The sequence below is a fragment of the Manis pentadactyla genome, chromosome 4 (assembly GCF_030020395.1).
Source record: "Manis pentadactyla isolate mManPen7 chromosome 4, mManPen7.hap1, whole genome shotgun sequence".
In the NCBI taxonomy this organism is placed as follows: domain Eukaryota; kingdom Metazoa; phylum Chordata; class Mammalia; order Pholidota; family Manidae; genus Manis; species Manis pentadactyla.
In genome coordinates, this window is record NC_080022.1 from 172,855,995 (window position 1) to 172,881,736 (window position 25,742).

General features: G+C 48.9%; 1 protein-coding gene across 3 annotated transcripts in view; it reads left to right on the forward strand.

The window, feature by feature from the left end:
• The window catches only part of PYY (peptide YY), a 33,090-nt gene extending 16,905 nt beyond the window's left edge, over positions 1-16,185 (forward strand). Inside the window, exons 1-4 of one of the 3 annotated variants that reach the window (XM_036883240.2) lie at positions 12,176-15,014; positions 15,421-15,608; positions 15,708-15,788; positions 15,951-16,185. In XM_036883240.2, coding sequence (XP_036739135.1) covers positions 15,421-15,608; positions 15,708-15,788; positions 15,951-15,975 — 294 coding nt within the window. In that variant the 5' untranslated portion in view covers positions 12,176-15,014 and the 3' untranslated portion in view covers positions 15,976-16,185. Of the gene's footprint in view, positions 1-12,175; positions 15,015-15,420; positions 15,609-15,707 lie in introns of those variants that run through there. The other 2 variants (XM_057501557.1, XM_036883239.2) reach the window with 2 other exon arrangements.
• Positions 16,186-25,742: the final 9,557 nt, after the last annotated feature.

The window sequence follows — 25,742 nt, forward strand, 5'->3', positions numbered from 1 at the left end:
TTAACAGTGCCTTAAATGAGTGGTTCTCAAACTTGAGCATGTATCAGAATCACTGAGAGGGTTTATTAAAATGCAGATCCCACCCCCAAAATCTGATTCAGGTGCTTGAGAATGTCTTTCTAACAAGTTGGCAGGTGATGCTGTTGATCTGGAAAGCATACTTTGAGAATGACTGCCATAAACACACAAGGTTTTATTCTATCACATTAAAAGCATAAAGGTTGGCAGCTCAAGGCTGGTGTGGCAGTGAATTGTCAGGGACCCAGGGTTCTTTAAGTTTCCATTCTGGTTGCCTATGATGTGTCCCTTACTTCATGGTCCAGTATGGTTGCTTGAGCTCCAGCCATTAAAAAAAATCCATACCTTTAGGATGCCTTTAAAAACTTACTGAAGATTATAAACATCACTTCCATTGCAATTCACTAGCTGGAACTTAGTCATATATACATAGCTAATTGCAAAGGAGGCTGGGACTGTTCTTTTTTATGTTGGAAGACAAGGTGCCAGCTAACTTAGGTGTTATCTGACTACTGAAAAAAAGGAAGAATAGATATTGGGACAACCAGGAAGAGCCAGAGAGCACACCTCACCCCAACCTACCCACCCAGGTTAAGATTAGGTGACCTCAGGTAAGGCAAATCATCTTACCTCTTTGTGGCTCATATCTTTGTGAAATGGGGACTCATTCATATCTTCATCCAACACACACTTATTGAGGCTTTTCCCTGGCCTGGCACTGGGCTGGGGGCCAGGATGGAGAGGAATAAAGGAGTAAGTCCAGGGCACTGCATGTGAGGTGCCCACTGTCCAGGGGTAGATGGACAAGTACCTCTACCCTACTGATGCAGCGCGTGGGGGGCTATGTGTACAGGAGCACAGGTTTGGGGCCCTGGTCCATCCATGGAGTGGGAGTCCAAGAGACCTTTACATCGAGCATTTCTTCTACCCTAGTGGTATTGCAGGAACAAATAAACATTACAGGTGTGAATGTGACATAAATAGCAAAGTACTGTGGACACATTTGTTACTTTTCTCTCTGAGGTACAGACCCAAACTGAACGTGTGGGGTGTAATTCCCAAGGCTGCCAAGCCTTGCCGGCAGCAGAGGTCATCTGGAGGAGAGGGTGGTGGCCGCTTTAAGTACTGATGGAAGCCATGGACGCATTTCCCCAGAAAGATGTACTTCCACTCAAATTTTATCATGCAGCTCCAAGAGGACACAGACCTCTGAGGCCCACCGAAAGAGTCCATTTAAGAACTCTTGTAATAGAGAAAACCTATCCTGGCTAGTGGTGGTTTTTAGGATCCCCAGGCTCTGGGACAGCAATTTCAGGAAATTTTCCTGAATAGCGCCAATTCTGAAGGCAGGGCTTTAAGCAGTAAGACGGCTGTGGCCGTGGCAGAGATGGCTCTGAGATTGGGCTGCAGTTTCAAGGGACAGCTGGGCTGAGGAGACAGAACAGAGTGCGCTGAGGGGAGGCAGGGAAAGTGGATGGGGGGCAAAGGAGGATGGGAGCAGGAGGGCCGCAAAGGCAGCAGGGCAATGGGCAGGGCTGCAGTGCCAGCTTCAGGCCAGTGTCCTTCGGCCGGGGGCAGCACCCCTTCCACCCGGAAGAGGCAGAAAGTCCTGGTGCATGGGGCATCAAGGGGAGGCCCCTGGAGCCCTCGTTTCTGGGCAGTTGGCCAGGGCCTCCTTCTCCCTGGGAGGCGCCAGGGCTGGTGGGTTGTTTTCTCATTTTCTCCTCTCTCTGCTGTCACCTTCCCCCCTGCCCCCAGCGGATGGCCCAGGCTGAGTCACAGCTAATGGCTTTCCTTGGAGCTCTTGGAGCTAATGAAGCTGCTAACAAGTGATTGAGTAAATGAGTCGACACCACTTATCACTCCCATGCCGCACAGTCCTCTCCACCAAGGGCCCCAGAGCAGACCACGAGCTGCAGGGTAGCTCAGGGACACTGGGAACATGGAATGAGACAGGGGGTGGAACTTGTCACATTGGCTGAGCAAAGGAGAGAGAAAGGGGAGGTACTGGGTGAAGGAGGAGAGGAAAATATCTAGAAGGGAGTTGGTGAGAATAGTGGAGAGAGATGGGGAGATGCAGGTGGCAGAGATGTGAAGAGAGGATTAGAGAAGATATTTAGGGATGGGGGTAGAGTAGGGTCCCCCTCTGTGCTAAGCTCTGGGGGTACAAGGATAGGAAGTTCCAGGCCTTGGCCTTAAGGATACCACAGTGTGAAGGAGAGGGGGCCAGATATAGTCATCATTTTATTTATTAAAAGAAACCTGTGACACAAGCTTTATTATTCCCTTTTTACAATAAGGCTCAGAGAGGTCAGGCCAGTTTCCCAAAGTCACACATCTGAGAAATGCAAGTGAGATTCAAACCCAGAGCCATCTGACTCCAGAATCCATTCCTTTGCAAGTATATGGAAAGGGAAGACATCAGAAACCACTAAGAGTGGATTTCTCTGGGTTGATCTGATTTGCCCCATTAATGGAATTACTTGAGGGGTGGAGGTGCCATGGGCTCCTCATGTCTGGTCTTTAGCAAGGTGCTTGGCAAAATCCCTCCTGACATCCTGTGGACACAAGGGCAATGTGTGGGTGAAATGGCTCAATGGGGGAAGAATTCCTAATTAGACATGGGGCTGATTCTAAAGACAGTTGATGGCAGAGCCCAGGCTGTTGGAGAGGCAGTGACTTTGGAATATGGGACTCTGTCCTTGGGCCTGTTCTGCTTAACATTTTTTTTCTTTCCCCCTCTCTTGTATTTATTTTTTATTACCCAAGTAATATATGTCTGCTGTAGAAAAATATGAAGTATGGATATGCAAAAAGAAAGAAGCAGTATCCCAAATCTCACTAACAACACTTCTTAAACAGTGTTTTCAACCTTCTGTAACTTTGAAAACTTTCATAATGAAATGTTGCAGATAAAAATCCCACAATAAAAGGTAAGCCGGTATTCACATTTAGGGTGCATCCTGCCAATCTCTTTATTGCAAATAATATACAATAAAATGTAACATTTTATTGGGCACTTAAAATGAGCTGGCAATGATGCTGAGCATCTTATAGACATCATGTCATTAAATTGTCACCATTATGGGCACCTTTATGACCTGCTTTTCACAGATGACAAAGCTGAGGTTCACAGATGACAAAGCTGAGGTTCAAAAATGAAATAACTTCCTCTGGCCACAGAGGCTGGGTGAGCAGCTGAAGTAGGGTTTGAACCAGAATTCGTCTGACTCCCGAGCTGAACTCTGAGCTTCTATAGGACCCACTCTATAAGGGCACCTCACCCTCCACAGTCCACCCTTTCCCATCTCAGCCTCTCCTGGGGACTGTTTGTACAGGATGATCATGAATCTCCGTGTTGCTTCTCTTTTATTTGTGCAAAAGCATCTGGGGACACCATCCAGGACGTGACCCCTGCAGAGGGCACAAACCCCAGTATAGCCAGAGATTTCTCCTGGTTTTTAAACAGTCCCCAGGGGGCGTTTCTCATGTACAGGCAGGTGCCTTGGCTTGGAAGACAGACATTTATTTTATTTTCAAGTAACAAGCACATTTTGAAAGCTTACTGTTTGCCAGGCACTGTGTTAAGTACTTTAGAGATAGTAACTGAAAAAAAAATTAATTTTTAAAATTGACATACCATAAAATTGACTTTTTCTGGTGGTGTGCAGTTCTGAATTTTAATGCGTGCATAGATTCCTATAATCCCACCACCATCAAGATACAGAATAGTTACATCTGAAGGGCTCCCTCCTGCTAGCCCTTTGTAATCACACCTCCTCCTATCCCTAATTTTCTCAAACTACTGATCTGTTCTCTATCATATAGTGTTATCTTTTTGAGAATGTCGTACGAATGGAATTATACAGTATGTAACCTTTTGAGACAGACTTTGTTTACTCAGCCTAATGCCTTTGACATTAATTCAATTTGTTCCAAGTGTCAATAGTTCATTCCTTTTAATTTCCGAGTAGTAAATATCCTAATATACAGATGTAACAGTTTGTTTATTCAGGCACTCATTGAAGGCTATTTGGGTTGTTTCCAGTTTGGGGTAATTAAGAATAGAGTGCTGTAAACATTCACAGCCTGTGGACATATGTAGTCATTTCTCTAGAATAACTACCTCAGAGTGGGACTTCTGAGTTATATGTAATTAACTGTATTTTTAACTTTGGAAGAAAATGCCAATGTCTTCATCTGTCTGAAGAGCTTCCTTTAGCAATTCTTTTAATGCAGATGTACTGGAAACAAATTCTCTTAGTTTTCCTTCACTAAGAATTTCTTTCTTTCACTTTCATGCCTGAAGGATATTTTCACTGGATGTAGGACTCTGGGTTGACAGTTATTTTCTTTGAGCACTTAACAAGTGTTGTTGCACTTCTTTCTGGTCTCATGGTTTTGGGTGAGAAATCTGAGGTTCCTTGCTAAGTTCTTTTCCTACGAACAACACATTTAAAAAATTTCCCTTGGTTGCTTGCAATATTTTTTGTCTTTGGTTTTCAGCAGTATGATTGTGATCACAATTTGTCCTGTTTGTATTTGCTGAAGTTATTGAATCTGTAAAGTTTGCCAGTTTTGGAGAGTTTTTGGCCCTTCTTTCTTCAAACGTATTTTCTGTATGGTACTCGCCTTCTGGAATTCTGATGTCATGGATAGTAAACCATTAGGTCTTATCCTTTCAGATCCCTGAGGCTCTGTGCATGTTTTTTTTTTTCCCCAGTATTTTTTCTCTGTGACTTACACTGGATTAATTCTATTGATTTATCTTTAAGTTCACAGATTCTTTCCTTTGTTATCTCCATTTGGCTATTTGAGCCCCTCCAATGAATTTTTATTTTGGTTATCTTATTTTTTCAGTTCTAAAATTTCCATTTGGTTCCTTTTTATATCTTTTATTTAATAGCTGAAGTGCCCTGGAGCATTTTAAATAGCTGCTTTGAAGTCTTTGTCAGATAGCCCAACATCTGTGTCATTCTGGCATTCTCATCTGTGTGAGCTGACAATCTCCCTCATTCGAGTATGCTAAATAATGCTACCTTATATCCTGGATATTCTAAATAATGCTAACGTGTATCCTGGATATTCTAAAATAGTGTAAGGATTTGGCTCTTGTTTAAATTCTCCAGAGGATGTTGGTAATTTTGTTGCAGCAGGCAACTGACCTGACTGGGTTCAGGCTGCAAGTCCTGCTCAAACTTCTGTGGGTTAAAGTTTCAATGTCCGTTTAGGGTCAAGGCTTCTGCAGTGCTATTCAGATCTGTGCCATACATGTAGCATTCGGTGGTCAATCTGGGACATGACTTATCCCCTAGTCCAGTTCTCAGAGCCTTAGGGATACTATGAGGAGCATAACCACTCAAGGGCAGCTGAGGGGTGAGCTCAGCGGCTCAGGAGCAACGTGATGTGGTCGCTCTTCCCTGTCTGTGGTTGTCTTCATGCTCTCTCATCCCCCAGGGCTTCCCTTTTTTGTTCTCCAGTGAGAGAAGTGGGGCTTGAGTTACCTGGCTCTGCTGCATACCTGGGGTTCCTGTACTGTTACTGTTACTGTTCAGGGCCACATGGCAGGAGGACAGAGAAGAAAAGCAATGGGGTTCCTCCTACCCTCTTGGGACCACAGCACTTTTACTTAGAAGGAGAAGTTCCCCTCCCTCGGGGTTTTAGATGTTGGGGGTGGGGGTGGGGCCCTGAAGCCACCGATGTTGCTGTCATCCCCCGCCTGCCACGGAATTGCGTGGGGGGCTGAGGTAGGAGAAAATGCAGAACAGAACAACAAGCTCTCCTCGACTCTCTCTGCGTGTTAGACCTCCCTTTTCCACTCCTCCAGGTGGAACTGGAGGGTCTCTGCTGGAGCTTTCTCTTCACCCCAGTGCCCATTCTGGATTAGGGACCGTCTTGTGTCCAGTCTGGGAAATACTAGAGGGAAAATGAGACGCTCACTGCCAGTTCAGCCATTCTTCAAGTTCTGGCTTTCTTCCTCAGTCTGCCTGCTGCTCTTTACTTTCCGACTCCTCGGACAGTTGTCCATGCAGTTCTGTCCAAGTTCTATGGCTGCCTTCAGTGGGAGAGACAGAGTAGCGAGACTTACTCCATTTTACCTGGAACCTAAGTAGCTTTTAAAATGGTCACAACCACGTGAAGCAGGTACTGCTGTTGTTTACATTCAGTAGATGACAGAACTGAGGCTCGTGGAAGTTAAGTGATTTGCCCAAGATCATACAGCTAGTAAGTGTCCAACCCAGTCCTCTGGAGGCCAGAACTAAGAACACAGACTTAGTTCTGCAGCCTCAAGGGGGGTTGAACACCAGCTCTGTGGGGAGATATGGTGTCCATTCTGTTGTAGGCAAAACCTGGTGCCACCTACCCTCTAGCCTGCTGGGTGTGCAAAGGTGGAGTGCTTAGTGTGCAGGGAATTGCTTTCGTCCTTACTAAAGATCTAGATTGCAGTGAGATAGGAATGCACTTTTGTCTTTCAGAGTGTGTTTGTGTGTGTAAACGTGTTTTTATATGCAATTATGTGTAAACCGTGCTGCCACTGCAAGTGAGGATGGGAATTCATTCATTTGCTGGCCCCCCACAATGTGGCAGACACTCTTCTAGGTGCTAGAGATATGTCAGTGAAAAAAAATAGACCTCTGCTCTTATAGAGCCTGCATTCTGGTTGTGTCTTAGCCTGTTCAGGCTGCTATAACAAATCGCCATAAACTTGGTACCTTTAAAAAGTGAAAATCTCCTTCTCACATTTCTGGAAGCTGAGAAGTCCAAGATCTAAAGCTGCAGCAGATCCAGTGTCTGGTGAGGACCCCTCCTGGTTCATAGATAGCCATCCCGCTCTGCCCTCATATGGTGGAAGGGGTCAGGGAGCTCTTGAGAGTTGCTATAAGGGCACTAATCCCATTCATGAGGACTCTGCCCTCCTGATCCAATCACCTACCCAAGACCCCACCTCCTAATACCATCAAATTGGGGGTTAGGATTTCAGCATATGAATTTTGGAGAGCCACAAACATTTAGTCCATTGCAAGTAGACAGGCAAGAAACAACTAATTATATCATATGACAAAAAGTAGTAGTGCTATGGGAAAAAGTGGGGTATGTAAGGAGGACTGAGAACAATGGGGAAAGGGTTGAGTGTATATTTGTTGACATGGACAGATATCTGTTGAATTAAAAATGCAGGCCCAGCACTGTTTATCTAGACTATCCCACTTTATATTTGTGGATAACATTGTGTTACACAAACATTAAGGAGGGGCCGCTCCTCAACTGTGCCTTTTATATGACTTTCTTACACTCCAGGGGAAAATTGCATAATAAAGTTAAACCCTTTTTGAGGCATGTCCTGTGGTTACATCCCAATATTTTGACCTGCTGCCCAGCCTCAGATCTGCATTGCTCCTTCAAACTTCCACACAGTGATTCAAGTCTCTGTGGTGTGAAGCCGAGATTTCCAACCCAGCCACCAGAAGAGATGGAGGTACTGTTTGTAGAGCTGGAGATCCCTGGAGATCTGGGGGTTAAGACAAGGGCCAGCTACTGATTTGCCTTCTCTGTGCTTCAATTCCATCTTCTGTAAAATAGGGCTTATTATGTTTATTATGAAGACTAAGTTAATATGTGAAAAGTTCCTTGAATAGTGCCTGGTACAATGGAAACACTTAAGAAATGTTGACTCTTTATTGCTATTTAGGCAACATTGAATTGACTGAGGGACATCCAAGCAGAGACAATTCTATGGGTCAAGAGCTCAGCAGAGGAGCAAGTGACAGATATTTGGGTGTCATTATGACATAATAAGAAATATATTTGGTCTTTGTCCCCAGTTTCTGGCACTGAGCTCCTAAATCCCTTGGTGTTCCCTGGTGATAGGAGCATCTTGTGTTCTAATGAGGTGAGTCTTGTGGGGTGGGCTCCTAGGTAGCTTGAGGATGGGGGCTGGTTGCCAGAAAGATAAAGCCCTGATTAGAAGCCTGAAACTTTCAGCCTCACCCACACTACCAGCCTCCAGGGAGTGGAGGGTAACTTGAGACTGAGTTAATAATCAGTTATGCCTATGTGATGAAACATCCATAAGCACCCCTAAAAGAAGGGGCTCAGAGAATGCATCCACATGCCGGGAGGGGCGCACACCCCAACTCCGCAGAACAGAAGCTGCTACACTGGGGACCCTTCTGGACCTTGCCTTATGCACCTCTTTATCTGGCCGTTCATTTGTATCCTTTGTAATACAAAGTGTAAAAAAGTGTGTTCTGAGTTCTCTGAGCTGCTCTAGCACATTATCAAGCCTGAGGAGGTGCTGTCGGAGCCCCAATCTAGAGCCGTTTTGGTCAGCAGTACAGGAGGCCAGGGACTTGCAGTAGTATCTGAAGTGGGGACAGTCTTGTGGGACTGAGTCCTTCAGCAGTGGGGTCTGTGTTAACCTCAGGTCGGTAGTGTCAGAATTGAATCAAGTTACTGAGCACCCAGTTGGTATCAAGAGGGTCAGAGAACTGGTTGTTGGTACTGGAGAACACCACAGAGGCGGTTAAAGCCATGGGGTAGATGATATGGCCATGGTGGGGACTATGTGTCCCGGGCTCCCTCCTAGCTAAGAATGCTTGTGTGATGAACTTCTGGCTGCTGGGATGTAAGCAGAAGTAATGCGTGCAGTTTCCCATCATATTTGTAAAAGGAAAGTGTTTGCCCTCTACTCCCTCTTTTCACATCTCTGTGAGCTGGGATGTGGATGTAGGGGATGAACCTTCTTCAACCATGCAAATGAGTGCAATGATCTTGGGGAAACAAGAGAGAAGGTTCCTGGGCTCCTTGTGCTGAGAACCAGTCCGCCCCCAGACACTCTGCAGCTTGGATTCCCATATGAAAGGGAAATAAACCTCAGTGGTATTTGAGCCACTGTTATTTGGTCTCTGTTAAGGCAGCTGCCCAATACCTTAACTAAGATGCTCATTGTTCATTGATTCAGTGACCATTTCCCAGGGTGCCCATGATGTGCCAGCACCACGTGAGACATCAGGAAACACAGGTGCACAGCAATGGCCTGGGGTGCCAGGGGGCTGACCAACACAGGTTCTAATTGTTTCTTCCCAACTCACACCTGCTTTCAGGACCCGGGTGCCTGCACCAGCAGTAAGACCTCCTATGACTGTAGGCCCCTGAGAAGTTGCAGACTCAGACAGGAGGCTTTTACATGGTGGGCATGTGCTCAGGCCTCCTGGGCAGGGCTGGGAGCTGGAACTGAGGGCCCCTCACAGCATCTGGATCCAGGATTCACAACACACACTGCCATTTTATCTTTGTTGGTTTTTAAAAAAATTCTTTATTGATTCTTTAAATTATTAAAGTAATAATAAACATTTGCATCTTCCTGTATACACTATAAACTATACAGTTCTACAGACACTATATCCAAGGGTCCAAGCTGGCTCATGTTTCAGCGGTAGGGTGGCTCTGATCCACATGCTTTGCACAGTTCTATATACACCCGATAAAAACATTCAAACTATATAGAAAATAGGGAAAGTACTGGAGAAGCCCTTGTTTAGATATAAGCAAGGTATGTCATTGGCCAGTTTTTTAAAAAAAATCAGTGAAGGTGGGCAATCATAAACATGGGCACATATATACCTTTGTCATTTTGGTTTTGACTTCAAACGTATAAATGCACATTTAGGCACCCATCTCTCTTTGCGTCTCCTGACTGCAGTTCCAGTTGGGAAATACTATTTCCAGCTTTGTTAAATGGGGTAAGAACATAAAGACACATGTGGAACTACATGATACAGAATCCACCTAGATTTTTTAGGATTTTTCCTAAATGTTTTCATTATCCTTAATAGCTAATTCAACATTTCAGCCATTCTCTTTTTAGCCTTTCCAAAGAATTCAACTTAGTTTTCAAGGAAATGATTCTTTATGCATTCATATTCCATCAGTTTGTGCAATATTTAATTGAAGTAAGTGACTATCTGATTGCAGTGACAAATAAACCTGGCATAAACAGGTGAGAGAACTCATCACAGACTCTTGATAAACAGACAACTCCACCCGGAGGGAGCCTGGAGTCCTTGCTTTTTGACACTCTGGGTCAGCACACTATGACCCCATGGGCCTGTGTCCTATGGGTCAAGAATGGTTTTACATTTTCAAATGGTTCAAAAAAATCAAAAGAAGAAGAATATTTCATGACATGTGAAAATTATATGAAAGTCAATCTTTAACATCCACAAATAAAGTTTCATTGGAGGACTGACCCAGTCATTCATTTTTCTGTATAGTTCTTGGGCTGCTTAAATGCTACAATAGCCAGGTTGAGTGGTTGCAGCAGAGACTAAAATATTTATTATTTGGACCTTTACGGAAAGACTGCCGATGTCTGTTCTGGAGAGAAGCCTGAGCCTTGGGTGTGCACCATGCCACAGGTGTCTGCCACAGGTTTTACAGAAGGACCTGCAACTTTGGGTAGGGGATCTCCTACCAAGAAAGTGAATATCCTTTCTTTCTTGGCATTACTGCCTCCCAAGCCTACCCCTTAGAAAGAACCAGAATCCACCTTGTGGCAGTTTGTCCAACTCCCATTGACGTCATTCCCTTCCTCATAGTCTCACTTGGCCTCCACAGAGCTTTGCACATGATGACAGATGATAGGAAATAGAGAGTGCCTCTTCCTGGTTCCCTACCATTTGTCCAAGGACATGACAAAGCTTCCTTGAATGTCGCTGATGTTCTTTTGGAGAGACGTGGCCTTTTTCCCATGGTGTCAACTAGTTACTCTTCATTCTATGCAAAGAGCTAAATGTTTTAAAAAAGAAGCCATTTATACTAATGACAAAATTAACAATCTTGCATTTCTGTAAGCACTGTCACAGTCACCAATATTTTTCTGGGTTGTGGCCAGTAATCAAGGTAGCAAAGAGTTTCACATGGACTAATGAACATGGGGCCTTAACAATCAGAAAGTAGACAGATCCACTACCTAACTACTGTAGACATTCATTGATTTTCTGCTATCTTCTCCAGCCGATGAAAGGCTAACAGTACTGTCCAGACATAACCCTACTTGGGTGAAATGTGTGGGACATCTGCAGCTGTAAGGAGGTGTGTGTGTGTGTGTGTGTGTGTGTGTGTCCATCATCTCTTGCCTGCATTATTGCAATAGGTTCCCAACTGGCCTCCCTGCTTCTGACCTTGCCCCCATTTAGTCTACTCTCAAGTAGCAGCCAGAATGCTTCTTTTAAAATGTAAGTTAGATCAGGTCACTCCTTCAGCCAAAGGTCTTATCTCATTCAGAGCAAAAGCCAAAATCCTTATAGCAGCCCACCAGGCCCTACATGATCCCCTGCTGCCTCTCTGATCTCCTCTCCTTCTGACTCTCCCCATTGCTCACTCTACTCCATGCACATGGGCCACCTTGCCACTCCTCCAACTGCCAAGCATGTGCCTACCCCAGGGCCTTTGCTCTTTCCCCCACCTGGGACACTTCCAAAGGCAGCTTCATGGTTTGCTTCCTCAGTTCCTTCAAACATCATCTTATAGGCAAGGCCTTCCCTAATCACCCAACATAAAATAAGTTCCTGCAAGTCCCAGCACTGTACCCTCCCTACCCTGATTTTCCTGATAGTGCTCATCATAATCTCACATACTACATGCTTCCTTATTTATTCACTTTTTTTCTATTTTCTGTCACTGGAACGTAAGCTCCAAGAGGATAAGAATTTTGCCTGTTTGTCACTGCTGTGTCCCTGAGGCTTTGAATGGTGCCTGCCACATAGTGGTAGCTTAGTAAGTGCTTGTTTAATGAGCTGAGTCATTCTCGCTGCGTGAAGGCCTCTTGTCCCTAGGACCTTGGGCATGAGGCCTTGCCTGAGTGTGGAAGGCCAAGGACTAGCGCTGCCAGCCCTCAGCTCGCGGGCCCATGTGCCTGGAGTAGACTGAGCAATGGGGAGAGTTCAAAGGAGAGTAGATCAGAGAGGCAGCAGGGGATCATGCAGGGCCTCATGGGTTCCTATAAGGACTTTGGCTTTTACATCAAAGAGAGGCCCTGTGTGGGTGAAGTGGGGGAGGTGGGTGGGTGGCAGGGTACAGAATGTTTAGCTTTGGGATGAGTAGCATGGACCACCCCCATCCTGATGAGTGGCCCTGAGCCCACTGGGCAAGGGGGTGGTCAGCTGGGGTCCAAGTCCATGGCCTCTCTGACTCCTGGGGTAGCCTTGCTAAGTGCTCTGAGAAAGGGGACCGAGGGAACACCAGTGGTTCTGTCCCCTACCCTTTGAGGACGAGTTGGAGGCAAGTGCTGGTCCCAGATCTACAGTTATAATTATTTTGAAGTTCTCCCCTCACAGATGTCAGCCTCCCACCCTCCAGACATGTTTCATAGCGGCTGAGCCTTAAGGGATCAAAGCTGGCGGTGGGTGTGCAGGTGGGGGTGGCTGAGCCTACTGATCCAGGTCTGAGACATCCTCCCCACTAATCAACAAGTGAATAAATCCTTCAGTGAGTAGGTGGTGATGAGTGAGCCAGCCAGCTTGCTCTGTAACTGGGGAGTGGGACTGGAGGCAGAGGCATGATGGACAGGGAGGGTTTGTGAGGATGCGGGGGGCTGGCTCCTGGTCCACCCCAAGGAACCTGCTAGTGTCCCATTTACTTTCACTCTAAAAGTAAAGGATTGTACCCCAAATCCGGGCTTTCCCCCATGCCTTCTAGCTTCTCTACTGTCTCTCCTCTCCTCCCATCTACCCTCGACACCCCCGTCCCCAAGGCAGGAGGGCTCCTAGGATGCTACAAAGTCCCTGAGGATTCTCACTCCCATCCTCTCTGTCTGCCCCGGATCAGCACCCCAGAATGCCTGTCACCCCCGAGCTTGTCAACAGAGCAGACAGCCCTGAGGTAGGCTTGCCCCTTTAGTCTTCAGGGGCCTTGTCCTGGCCCTGCCCCGGGTTAGCTGTCCTAACCAGCCCCCTGGCTACCCTTCCTATCCCTAGGTGACCACTGTCTTCTGTCTTTCCACGGCCTCTAGGGAGGGAACTTCACTTCTTTCTGCTGTCAACTGTCCAAACTGGATCCAGGCTTGTCCCTCTGTGTTTGTCCCCATGTTCTGGGGGACTTCTCACACTGGGGCTCTGCAGGACAGTGGAGCACCTTCTCCCTCAGGTTGGGAGAGCCCAGTGATACTGCTGCTCCCCTCTCCCCAGGCTGGGGTCCCCCCGATGATACAGCTGTGACTCCTCTGAGGCTGGGGATCCTGGGGAACCAGCTCCGCCCTGGCCCCCAGATATCAGTTCCCCAGCAAGAACCGTTTTCTCCTCCCTCTGAGGATTCAGTCTGTGTTCCCTTGTCCTGATGTCCTCTCCCACCTCTGTGCTCAGCTCGCTGCCCTGGTCTTTCTTGGGATGTTTGGGGCCAACTGGCTGATAAGGAGCCGTTTCCGGAGAGTGCAGGCGATTGAAGCCATAAACAGGTGCTTGAGGGAGGCTTGGAGTCTCTGCCTCAGGAGAGCTCTAAGAATAACAGCCTTGGCCATCTGTCCTGGAGGGTGGGGGGCCTGGCCCAGGACCAGGGGCCTGGACAAGATGGCGCCTCATTGCTTTCATGGGCAGGGTGGATGCCCGGAAGAACTGGAGGCTCTGGCCAGGTTGGGGAAAGGGAGCTGGGAAGGGCTTTATGGGAAGACTCCCCAACAGCCCGCTCTTCCTGGTGGGGTCGGTGGGTCTGATGGGATTGGCAGTCTGGAGACCCCCGTCAGAAGGGGCAGCAGGCCCCAAGCTCTGCCTCCCCTCCCCGCTCCCCTCCCTGACTCCCGAGCCCATGCTTATTTCAGGTAGTGAGCCCTTGTGCCCCTCATGAATGAGAGGTCCTCTTCCTGGCATCTGCCCCAGTCCTTTTCTCTTGTCTGCATCCCGCATGATCTTGGCTATTCCTCACTGCTCAGAACTTCAGTTTCCTCATCCATAAAATGGGGATAAACTCAGCTCATTGCGTTCTTGTGCTGAATTCACGTATTGTCTAGAATACAGTAAGTGCTTAATAAATGGCAGTCCTTTCCACTTTCCTTCAAAGGGCCTGGGTGAGGATCTTTGCTCCAGAGCCCCATGGAGACTGTGATGGGCTAGGGATGGTGGCATGTGCTGGGGCAGCCCTGGCATCACTCAACCCTGAAAGACACCAGTGCCCTGAATGATGGGGACGGTGGCACACGACCTGGGAAGATCTCTCTCTCTGTGCCAGGCCTGATGGGACCTAGGGCTGTATGTGTCAGGCTGGGTGCACAGGTGGCAGACTTGGCTGCTTCTGGGGAGGGAACTGGCTTCTGCTTCCTCCTTCCCCTTTCCCTAACCCTTTAACAGAGAGGGGACATAGTGAGGTGCCCAGAGAGGCCTCTCGTCCAGGACATCACAAACAGCAGGTCAAGAGCCAAGGTCATAACTCCCACCCTATGTCCAGTAGAAAGACACTTGCCGCACAGGCCCTGTCACTCCCTCACCCTTCCTAAGGTGTTGCCAAGCAAGGTCGGGAAAGTTCCTTCCGGAGTGGTCACAGGTCCCACAGGCTGGAGGAAACAAGGCCCATCTACTGCCCCCCACTCCTATGCGTGGACAGGCTAGGGAAGGTGAGGTCCCATCCCTGGTCCTAGGGACTGCCCCAGGAGTCTAGATACAATGTCACCTCCTCAGGAGTCTAGGCCTGCTGCTGTGGAGGGAGATGGAGGTCAGGCTGGCACTCCATCCAGAGGGATCCTGAATCTGAGCCTGGTGGCTGCCCCCTCAGCTCCTCCACGGTGGAGACATCACGCACTGCCTGGGTATGAGCTCGTTCTAGCCTGGTGGAGGGAGGGAGGAGGAAGGGCCCTCCCCCTCAGACTCCCCCTCCCCGTGCAGGCCAGGATATAAGCCCCGCAGGGCAAGCACCCAGCAGAGGAGGCCACAGCCCAGCCTGCAGCAGTCCAGCCTTGGGGACTTCGTGCTTTCCACCTCCTGCTCATCTCTGCTTCCCAAGCTGTTGCTGTGAGTGGCCCGGGACCCAGGACTGGTCTGGCACTGGGGGGCCCAGGCTGTTTTGTGAGGAAACTGCGACTGGGAGGATGGAAATGGGCTGAATGGCACAAAGCTGGATGGGAAGGGCTGGGTAGGAGAGAGGCCTGGGAGCTCCCGCTGCCAGCCCTCTTCCTCCGTCGTTCTGCGCAGCGCCGGTCGGGAAGGGGAGGCAAGTAGTTAGGCCTCTTAGACAGATGAGGAAACTGAGGCCAGAGATGGCGCAGTGCTGGAAAACACACAGCGAGCGGGTAACTGGGCCTTGGTCCGGTACCAGTCCCAGACAGGCCGCTGAGGCGTGGGCCCGACAGCAGCCTCGGCCTCCCGCTGTCGGCGGTCGAGTCTCAGGATGACCCACGCTGCAACGGCCTTTCTCCAGATGGTGACTGTGCGCAGGCCGTGGCCTGTCATGGCCACAGTGCTGCTGGCCCTGCTTGCCTTCCTGGGGGCGCTCGTCGACGCCTACCCCTCCAAACCCGAGGCTCCCGGCGAAGACGCCTCGCCGGAGGAGCTGAGCCGCTACTATGCGTCGCTGCGCCACTACCTCAACCTGGTCACTCGGCAGCGGTGAGCGCGGGGTGGGGACGGGGCGGGGTCTCCGGAGCTCCCGCCCCGCCCACCTGGGCGTGGTCTAGCTGACCTCGCCCATCTCTGCCCCGCCTCCAGGTATGGGAAACGCGACAGTCCCACAGCTCTCCTCTCGGAACTGCTCCTCCCCGACGGCGAGGACCCCTCGGTCAAGCCGCGGTACAAGCGCGCCCTCACCACACGCCCAGCCCCCTAGCGCGCGGCCTGGGCTGCTGCCCCACGGGGTCCTCACGCTGGCACCACCACCTGGTGCTCCCGCCAGTCCCGCCTCCCCAGCTCCGAGGCCGGCTCCACGCGATTCCTTTCCTTTCCCTCCTACAGGCCCGAAGGCGCTCACATGTGGTGACGACCCCCGGGCCTCCTGGCAGACACAACTGCACGGACCTCATTTGCATGTTTGCTCCCGGCCGCGGAGCCTGGATTCCTTTCCCTGCCGCCTGCAATGCAGAGTTCGGCACGGGGTCCTGGTTCCATTTCTCGGTGCCCCGCCCCCTGGACTGGAGGCTGAGTGTGGTCCTTCCCTGGTCCCCAAATAAAGAGCAACTTTCACCGGAAAGGAATGTGTGCGTTTGCATTTCCTCTCTCTTCTGGGCGGCGTCCGGGTGAGAGCGGAGGCTGGTGCCGGGAGAAGACTCGGACTCGGGCAAAAGGCGCGGGAGAACCGGGCTGGGGCCGCGTGGGGCTTGCTCTGCTCCGGAGCCCGGGCTAGGCACCTCTCTGGAGCTCTCTAGTCGGTGTGCAGGAGGACAATTCTTGAAAAAGTACAGAGCGGAGTCACCGCAGGATGGGGAAGGTGGAAAGGAGCAGGCTAGGCAGCCTAGGAGAATAAATGGGGAAGAGCTGCCCCTCTCTCCGAAGATGAGGGCGGTAGGGGGCCCGGCCAGGCACCAACACTGCCAGCGCCCGTTACCCTGGGAGATGAGGTATTAGCCCCCAGGGCTGCAGTGGCTGGGGAGGACCAGGTGACCCAAGATGGGGCTGGGGCTGTGGAGCAAGAGTATTTGGCGGGTGAGGCGGGTGTGTGTCTGTTGGCGGAGGGGTCATTCCCGACCTCCCCCATTCTCCACGTAGAGCATTGGGGGTGAGTGTGAGGCTGCCCTTTCCCTCAACAACTGCTCCCCCATCCCATCCTCTGAATTCACACTCAGTGGATAAGTCACTGCCTGTGCCTTCCTTATTTATAACAAGGCCACGGGCACCCCTCCCCCCTTTCCCTGAGCTAGACACTGAAGGCTGAAGGCACTGTGGATGTTTAAACCAGTGTCTAACCCGAATCCCTCACCACTCTGCACCCACCACCACGAGGAATCCTAGAGCCTGACTGCAGGCTGATCTTCACAACACCCTTCCTTTCCAGCCCCTTTCCTCCCTGAAGCCTGCTGTGACTGTCCCTGATCTGCACTCTTCCTGCCCTCTGTGGCAGCCCAGCTCTCATGGACTGTCCATGTCTCCCTTCTAGGTCTGGGGGCACCCTGAATGAAGGGCCTACGTTTGCTCCCTCAGACCCAACTTCCTCTGTCTGTGGGCTCTCTCCTGGGTCTCTGGGTTAGTAGGACCTAGCTGAGCCTGAGGCAGGGAGCTGGAGGATGGAGGGAAGAATCAGACTGAGGCCAAAGCCCCAGACCCAGAGAGGGTAAAAAGGACAAGAAGGCTGGGTGGTGTCACTTCAGAGGGTAGGGGCCTTGCAGGATTCTCTGGGAGGAGAGAAGACCCTAAAGCTGTCCCTGCCACAGCTGCAGGGGAGGTCCCACAGCTGCAGGAGAGGTCGCAACCTGCCCTAGGGGCCTCAGGGCTCTGACTCTTATCCACCCTGCACTGCACCCCTGCCTCCCTTGAGGTAGGGCTGGAAGGGTGAGGTGGAGGCAGGTCAGGGTCTTGGTGCAGATCACAAGCTTCGTGGACTCTGATGTTCTAAGCCTTTGCCCAGACCACTCCTTTTGTCTGCACAGCTTTCTCCGTCTCTTCAGTGTGGAAAACATTCTGGGTAGTGTTCACTTGCTCCTAGAAGTATTTCCTGATTTTGAATTAGTTTCTCTGGTTCCCTCTCTCTCCTGCATTGTCATTCTCTGAGACCCACTTCCCATTTCATTTTGCCCGTCTTCTTTTCCCCATCCTACACCTCTGCACCAGGAGAGGTGGGATGGGAGCACACAATGACTGCCATGAGCTTTGGTTCACTCTGTGGTTGGAGGAGTGGGAGGACAGGTATCTGTGTTGGGGTCCATTGTCCCTTCTCTGTGGGTCTGCCTGGGACAGCTGTGGTCAGTGTGAGGCTAATGGAGGAGAACCCTCATACAAATTACGCATGACCACAGACAATTTCTGCCCAACTTGACATGCCTGGTTGACCATCAGTGACATGGGTTGTGAATGCAACACCTCACATTCATTTGGAGTGGTGTTGAGCAGATGGTTAATCCACTGCTGATCAGACTCAACCAATGTTGGCTCTGGAGGGAGCCTAGACGTAATATTCATGATGATGGTAGTAATAGCTGCCTTCCTAAAAAACATGCTAGACACTAAAAAATACATCAAAAAGATCATCCATCATGATCAAGTAGGATTCATCCCAGGGATGCAAGGATGGCACAACATTCGAAAATCCATCAACATCATCCACTACATCAACAAAAAGAAGGACAAAAATCACACGACCATCTCAATAGATGCTGAAAAAGCATTCGACAAAATTCAACATCCATTCATGATAAAAACTCTCAACAAAATGGGTATAGAGGGCAAGAACCTCAACATAATAAAGGCCATATATGATAAACCCACAGTCAACATCAAACTTAACAGTGAGAAGTTGAAAGCTTTTCCTTTAAGATCAGGAACAAGATAAGGACGCCCACTCTCCCCACTTTTATTCAACATAGTACTGGAGGTCCTAGCAACGACAATCAGACAACACGAAGAAATAAAAGAAATAAAAGGCATCCAGATTGGCAAGGAAGAAGTTAAACTGTCCCTGTTTGCAGAACACATGATATTATACATAAAAAACCCTAAAGAATCTACTCCAAAACTACTAGATCTAAAATCTGAATTCAGCAAAGTTGCGGGATACAAAATTAATACACAGAAATCTGTTGCATTTCTATACACTAATGATGAACTAGCAGAAAGAGAAATCAGGAAAACAATTCCATTCACAAATGCATCAATAAGAATAAAATACCTAGGAATAAACCTAACCAAGGAAGTGAAAGACCTATACTCTGAAAACTACAAGACATTCTTAAGAGAAATTAAAGAAGACACTAATAAACAGAAATTCATCCCATGCTCTTGGGTAGGAAGAATTAATATTGTCAAAATGGCCATTCTGCCTAAAGCAATCTACAGATTCAGTGCAATCCCTATCAAAATACCTACAGCATTCTTCAATGAACTAGAGCAAATAGTTCTAAAATTCATATGGAATGGCAAAAGACCCCGAATAGCCAAAGCAATCCTGAGAAGGAAGAATAAAGCAGGAGGAATTACACTCCCTAACTTCAAGCTCTACTATAAAGCCACAGTAATCAAGACAATTTGGTACTGGCACAAGAACAGACCCACAGACCAGTGGAACAGAATAGAGAGACCAGATATAAACCCAACCATATATGGTCAATTAATATATGATAAAGGAGCCATGGATATACATTGGGGAAATGACAGCCTCTTCAACAGCTGGTGTTGGTGAAACTGGACAGCTACATGTAAGAGAATGAAACTGGATTATTGTCTAACCCCATACACAAAAGTAAACCCAAAATGGATCAAAGATCTGAATGTAAGTCATGAAACCATAAAACTCTTAGAAAAAAATATAGGCAAAAATCTCTTGGACATAAACATGAGCAACTTCTTCATGAACATATCTCCCTGGGCAAGGGAAACAAAAGAAAAATGAACAAGTGGGACTGTATCAAACTAAAAAGCTTCTGTACAGCAAAGGAGACCATTAGTAGAACAAAAAGACATCCTATAGTATGGGAGAATATATTCATAAGTGACATATCTGATAAGGGGTGGACAGGACATCCAAATTATATAAAGAGCTCACACACCTCAGCAAACAAAAAGCAAATAAGCCAATTAAAAAACAGGCAGAGGAGCTGAACAGACACTTCTCCAAAGAAGAAATTCAGATGGCCAACAGGCACATGAAAAGGTGCTCCACATCGTTAATCATCAGAGAAATGCAAATTAAAACCACAATGATTTATCACCTCACACCAGTAAGGATGGCCACCTTCCAAAAGACAAACAACAACAAATGTCAGCGAGGTTGTGGAGAAAGGGGAACCCTCCTACACTGCTGGTGGGAATGTAAATTAGTTCAACCATTGTGGAAAGCAGTATGGAGTTTCCTCAAAAAGCTTAAAATAGAAATACCATTTGACCCAGGAATTCCATTCCTAGGAATTTACCCTAAGAATGCAGCAGCCTGGTTTGAAAAAGACATATACACCCCTGTGTTTATCGCAGCACTATTTACAATAGCCAAGAAATGGAAGCAACCTAAGTGTCCATCAGTAGATGAATGGATAAAGAAGATGTGGTACATATACACAATGGAATATTATTCAGCCATAAGAAGAAAACAAATCCTACCATTTGCAACAACATGGAAGAAGCTAGAGGGTATTATGCTCAGTGAAATAAGCCAGGTGGAAAAAGACAAGTAACAAATGATTTCACTCATATGTGGAGTATACAAACAAAAAAAAAAACTGAAGGAACAAAACAGCAGCAGACTCACAGAACCTGAGAATGGACTAACAGTTACCAAAGGGAAAGGGACTGGGGACAATGGGTGGAAAGGAAGGGATAAGGGGAAAAGGGGGCATTACGATTAACACACATAATGTAGGGGGTGGGGGTGACACGGGAAAGGCAGTATATACACAGAAGACAAGTAATGATTCTATAGCATCTTACTACGCTGACGGACAGTGACTGTAATGGAGTATGTGGGGGGTATTTGATAATAGGGGGAGTCTAGTAACCATAATGTTGTTCAAGTAACTGTACATTAACTATATAAAAAAAACCATGCTAGACACTGAACTATTTGTTTTACACAAATATTGCTAGAATATTGATTTTACTTTTTAAATAGAGGCAGAATTAACAGTGACTTAAACCAGATAGAAGTTTATTTCTCTCTCACATAAAATGTGATGGGTATCTGGGGCATGGGCAACTTCCTTCCATGAAGGTATGCAAAACTCATCCTATTTTGTAGCTTCCCAAGCCCTCATCTATGTGACGGAAGGTGGCCCATCATCACCATCACCACACCCAGGCTTCAACCAGTGGGCAGGCAGGGAGGGAAAGCATAGGTGTGCTGGTTACTACGCTGTGTCACAAGTCACCCTACAACTTAGCAGCTTAAAACCACCAGTGTACTGTGGTAACTGGTGGTAACTCACGATCCTGTGGGTTAGGGTTGGGAAGGACTTGACTAGGCGGTTGTTGCATGGAGTCTTTCATGCTGTGGCATTCAGGGGTTGGCTGGGGCTGCAGATGTCTGAGGGCTCCACTGGGCTGAGGCCAAGCAGGCCCCCTCACATGTCTGGCGGGTGCTGCTGGCTGTTGGCTGGGAGCTCAGCTGGGGCTGCTGACCTCGCACGTACATGTGGCCCCTCCAGCATGACGTTCTGGGGGTAGTTGGACCTACATGGCAGCTGGGTGCCCCCAGAGTGAGTGCTCTAAGGGAATCAGGAGGAAGCTCCGGTGCTGCACTAATTTTTCGGGCTGCCCTAGCAAAGCACCACACACCAGGTGGTTTAACGGCAGTCCCGGGGGCTGAAAGTCTGAAATCAAGGTGGTGGTGGGCTTGGTTCCTTCCGAGGCTGTGACAGAGGTTCTGTTCCAGGTGCCTCTCCTTGGCTTAGAGCTGGTTATGTTCTCCTCGTGTCTCTTCACACCCCTTCCCTTTGTGCATGCCTGTTTCTGTTGAAATTTCCCTTGGATTGGGGTCTACTTTACTCAGTATGACTTCATCTTAATTAGTCACCTCTGCAATGATCCTATTTCCAAAAAAGGTCACATTCCGAGGTACTGGGGATTAGGATTTCAATATATGAATTTAGTGGGGACACAATTCAATCCATAAAAATGTCCTTTTATGAATAGCCTCAGAAGTCATCTCCCAGCATACTCTGCAGGTCAAAGCAGTCCTGGGGCCACTCACATTCAAGGAGAGGGGACACAGAACTCATTGTATGACTATATGTGGGATAGAAGGTATTTTCATGGTCACCTTTGGTACGACGTGTCACAGGAAGGCATGTCCACTCCTAAAAACAATGGCACAGGTCACTTAAACTCTTATTTCATTGGTTAAAACTTAGTCACACAGCCCCACCTCACTGCAGGAACAACAGGGGAGATATTTTAGGTGAGTGGCCTGTGGCTGTCTTAAGTTCTTTTATGACAGAAAGAGACAGTGGATATTGGGACAAATAGTGTTACCTGCTACAAACACAGTCTCCTTAGAACATTGTCTAGAAATCATTTGCTGCTAGCTCTTCATTGAGCAGTTGGGAGTCCTGAGGCTCAGAGGGAGAGACTTGCAGGAGGCCATGTAGGTAAGGACAGAGGTAAGAAAGCCCACCTGTACCAGGTCTGAGTCTACAACCCATTAAGTCTAAACTCTTCTTCCAGAAACGCAAGGCTCCCCATGACACACCCCTTCTCCTATGATGGCATCTCCCATGATTCCTCAATGTGTACCCCTGAACTGCTCAGTCCCATGGTCCCTCTCTGCTTCTGTGAAATAGCATTCCTCTACCATTCCTCAAAGCCACCGCAGCCTCACTGCCTCCAGGAACCTTCCCGCCCTGTCCTGAGTGTACTTGAATCTGAACTCTCACACAGGGCTGTCCCATACCACGAGTCCCTCAAGGGCAGGCACCCCACGATTGGTGCAGTGGCCTCAGAGACAAGAGATCTGGATCCCATCTCTGCCATTAATTGGCTGTGTGACTTTGGCCTCGTCATTTCATTTCACTGCATTTGTTTCTTCACTGGTTAAACAGAGATCCTTATACCTTAAATAATAATAATAATAATAGTTCTTGCTTTAAGGCTCAGAGAGATTGTGTAAGATGCCAAAGGTCACACAGCTAGTGAATGGTAGAGCTAGTGAATAGTAGAGCTGAACCTACAGGACAGGTCAGCTTGGCACAGCCTGGCACATGCTTATTAATATCCCCCTTCTTTTCCTTTACTCTCCTACTCACTTCTAACCCATCTCAAAACTGCTCTGGCACCTCTTCCTTCCAACTACCTGAGAGAAAAAGTCTCCTCCTTTCCCATCCAGTCCCCATGGTTTTTCTTCCTCCCCATTCACTTTTCCCCCACTGCAACACTTTATTATATAGATCAGTTTAGCCTCTCTAAGCAAGAAAGACGCCTTCCTCTTTAGGAAAAATTTGTGCTGACAATGATAGGATTAACATTTGCAGGGAGGGAGACAGACTGAGCACTTCTGTGCCTGCAGAGGGCAGCTGGAGACCCCAGGGTGGAGGCAAGTGGGGCCAGAGTCCAGGCTCCAAAGCCCCGAGCCTCCAGTCTGGTATGAGTTGGTCCTAAGGGGGTAGAACAGGGGCTCAAGGTGTGTGTATGTGTGTGTGTGTGTGTGTGTGAGAGAGAGTGTGTGAATGAGTGTGAGTTGTGTGTGAGAGTGAGTTGTGCAAGTGAGTGTGTGTGAGAGAGTGTGTCTGTGTGTGTGTGATAGCTATCCACCCAATGGCTTCTCCAGGGGATGAAGGACTCCCTGGGTTCCTTGAAGCAGGGGGCAGCCACCCCTTAGCTTTCCCCATTCCTGCTGCTGCCCCCCAACGTGGGAATAAGACTTTGGTCTCAGAGTTGGGCCAGGCTGCTTCGGAGGCACTTTTGTGGCAGGGGAGGACAGCGAGGATGCAGTGCCGGTCAGATTCCTGCCCTGCGCTCCACCTGCAGGGACGCACAGTACCCCTGCTGCCATGCACCCACCTTCACTCTGGGGACTCGGGTGTTTCTGGGTGCTCCTCTCCTAGTCTCACCAGAGCCCTCACTCCGTTCCCCACACTGCCCACTGGCCATCCTCCCTGTGCCAGAGGGCTCGCTGCAGCTAGGGACCTGGTGCCTTTTTCTAAGCAGGGCTCCACAGCGAGCCCCAGGAACATGTGAAATTAGTGAGAAACCTTGCTCACTGCTGGACATGGCCATATGGTTTAGAAAGCACATCCACTACCTCTTCCTCCTCAATTGTCCTGATGGCCCTGAGAGGACCCAGAAGGGGAAGCTGATGTTTGCAAAGGGGAAAAATGAAAGCTGTAGGTACAGTTGACATTGTGGAGTACCTGTCATTTCTTAGGCACTGACAAAGCTGTTTACCTCTGGGAGAAGACAAAACTATAAATGGCTCCAGCACATCAGTCAGTCCCGAGATCTACCATCTGTCTGCAGGGGCTGAGTGCTGACAGGTAGTGGCCAGGTGGGAGCCCAGATCCTTCCAACTAGGGTTGGAGCCTGGCGCCCCCTGCTGGTACTGCAGCCTCTGCAACATCACCAGAGGCCGGCCTGAGACCAGCCACCCATTAGTTCACCTCCCTCGTTTTGCAAGTGAGAAAACCAGGCCCGGTGGGTGGGCACTTGCCCAGACACAGCGACCTCCGTATTTTCTTCGTGGGATGTAAGCTGTTGTCAGGTGAAGCATTATCGTTCTTATTACCAGGAATCAGAACGGAGAGGAACAAGGCAGAACACTGACATTTACAGATTTCCTTTATCCCCACTATCTTGAGGAGAGCCGAAGCTCACAGAAGCTAGGGCAATTATTTTCCTAGGCTCACACAGCTAAGCAGACAGGGCCAGGATTTGGTCCTTTAAGCCCACCAGGCCAGAACACTATGCCTTACCTTCCTTACACAGCCCACGACTGCCCCCTACCACACCCACCTTTCAGTGTCTTGATCCCAGACAGGAGAACCTCAGGAGTGAGAGGTCCTTTGCTCTCAGGCTTCAATGCGTCACCCAGACACAGCCAGTTACTGCTCCTTGGCCTGCACCGGGAGGGGCCTGGGGACCGAGGAAGGGATTCTGAGTCAGGAGGCTGCTGGGAATCTAAGTCAGAACTTGAGTCCCAGGCAGCTGTGTGATCTTGGGCAAGTGTGTTCACCTCTGTGAGCCTCATGTTTCTCTGCCAAAAAGTGGGAAATTATAGTAATACTTTGACAGCTCCACTTAGAAAATGAACCAGATTTTGGAGTTAGACTTTGTTTCAAACCCTGGATCTCCCACTGACTAGTTAGTTATGTGGCCTTAGGCTAGTTGCTTAATGTCTCTGAGCCTTAGTTTCTGAGTCTGTACAATGGGTTGTTGTAGGGACTCAGCGAGGTGATTGAGCTGGGAGTACTTTGGAAAATCAAAGCCTTTACAAATCATGCTTTACAAATCAGAGCCCCTGAAATGGGGGCTCTTGGAAATGGCTACCAGAAATGGTTCCCCCACGTCCATTTTCCCTGGACCCAGGTACATCAATTCTTGTTCTGCATCCTACATGCAGCTAAGAGGTGGGTTTCTCCCTGCCGGGGTCCCCACTTCTCTCCACACTGCTCAGTTACCTGAGGCAGAGCCTCCGTTCCTGCCTCGCTCTCATCCCAGGCTGGACCAGAAGTCCTGGGTCTCATCCTTCATCCCTGGAGTCTCAGAGCTGCAGCCTTAAACTTCTACCCTGAGGGAGTCAGTTTAGTGATGTGGGTTAATCCTCAGGAGGCAGGAGGGGCTGTTCCGAGGCCTGGGCCAGAACCTTTTGGTTATCTTCAAGTCCCAGAACCAAGCCCTTCTTGAACCAAGCCTCCTGTGGTGCCCAAAGGCAGATGGGGGCCCACAGGAGACTTAGCGTGGTCCGCTTTCCTGGCTATGCTGCTAGTCCGGCCCCCACAACACTGCCCTGTCCCCCTCCTGTCCCTGGCTCAGGGCTAGCGCTGCTGGTACCAGGGAGATCGTGGGAGGAGGGGGTGAGGACTAAGGGTGAGAGAGGCTGACAGGAGGCGGGGACTCTGGGGGGCTGAGGACTATAAAGGGACCCATCCAGCCCGAGGCAGGTGCCCGCTTGGTCCAGCA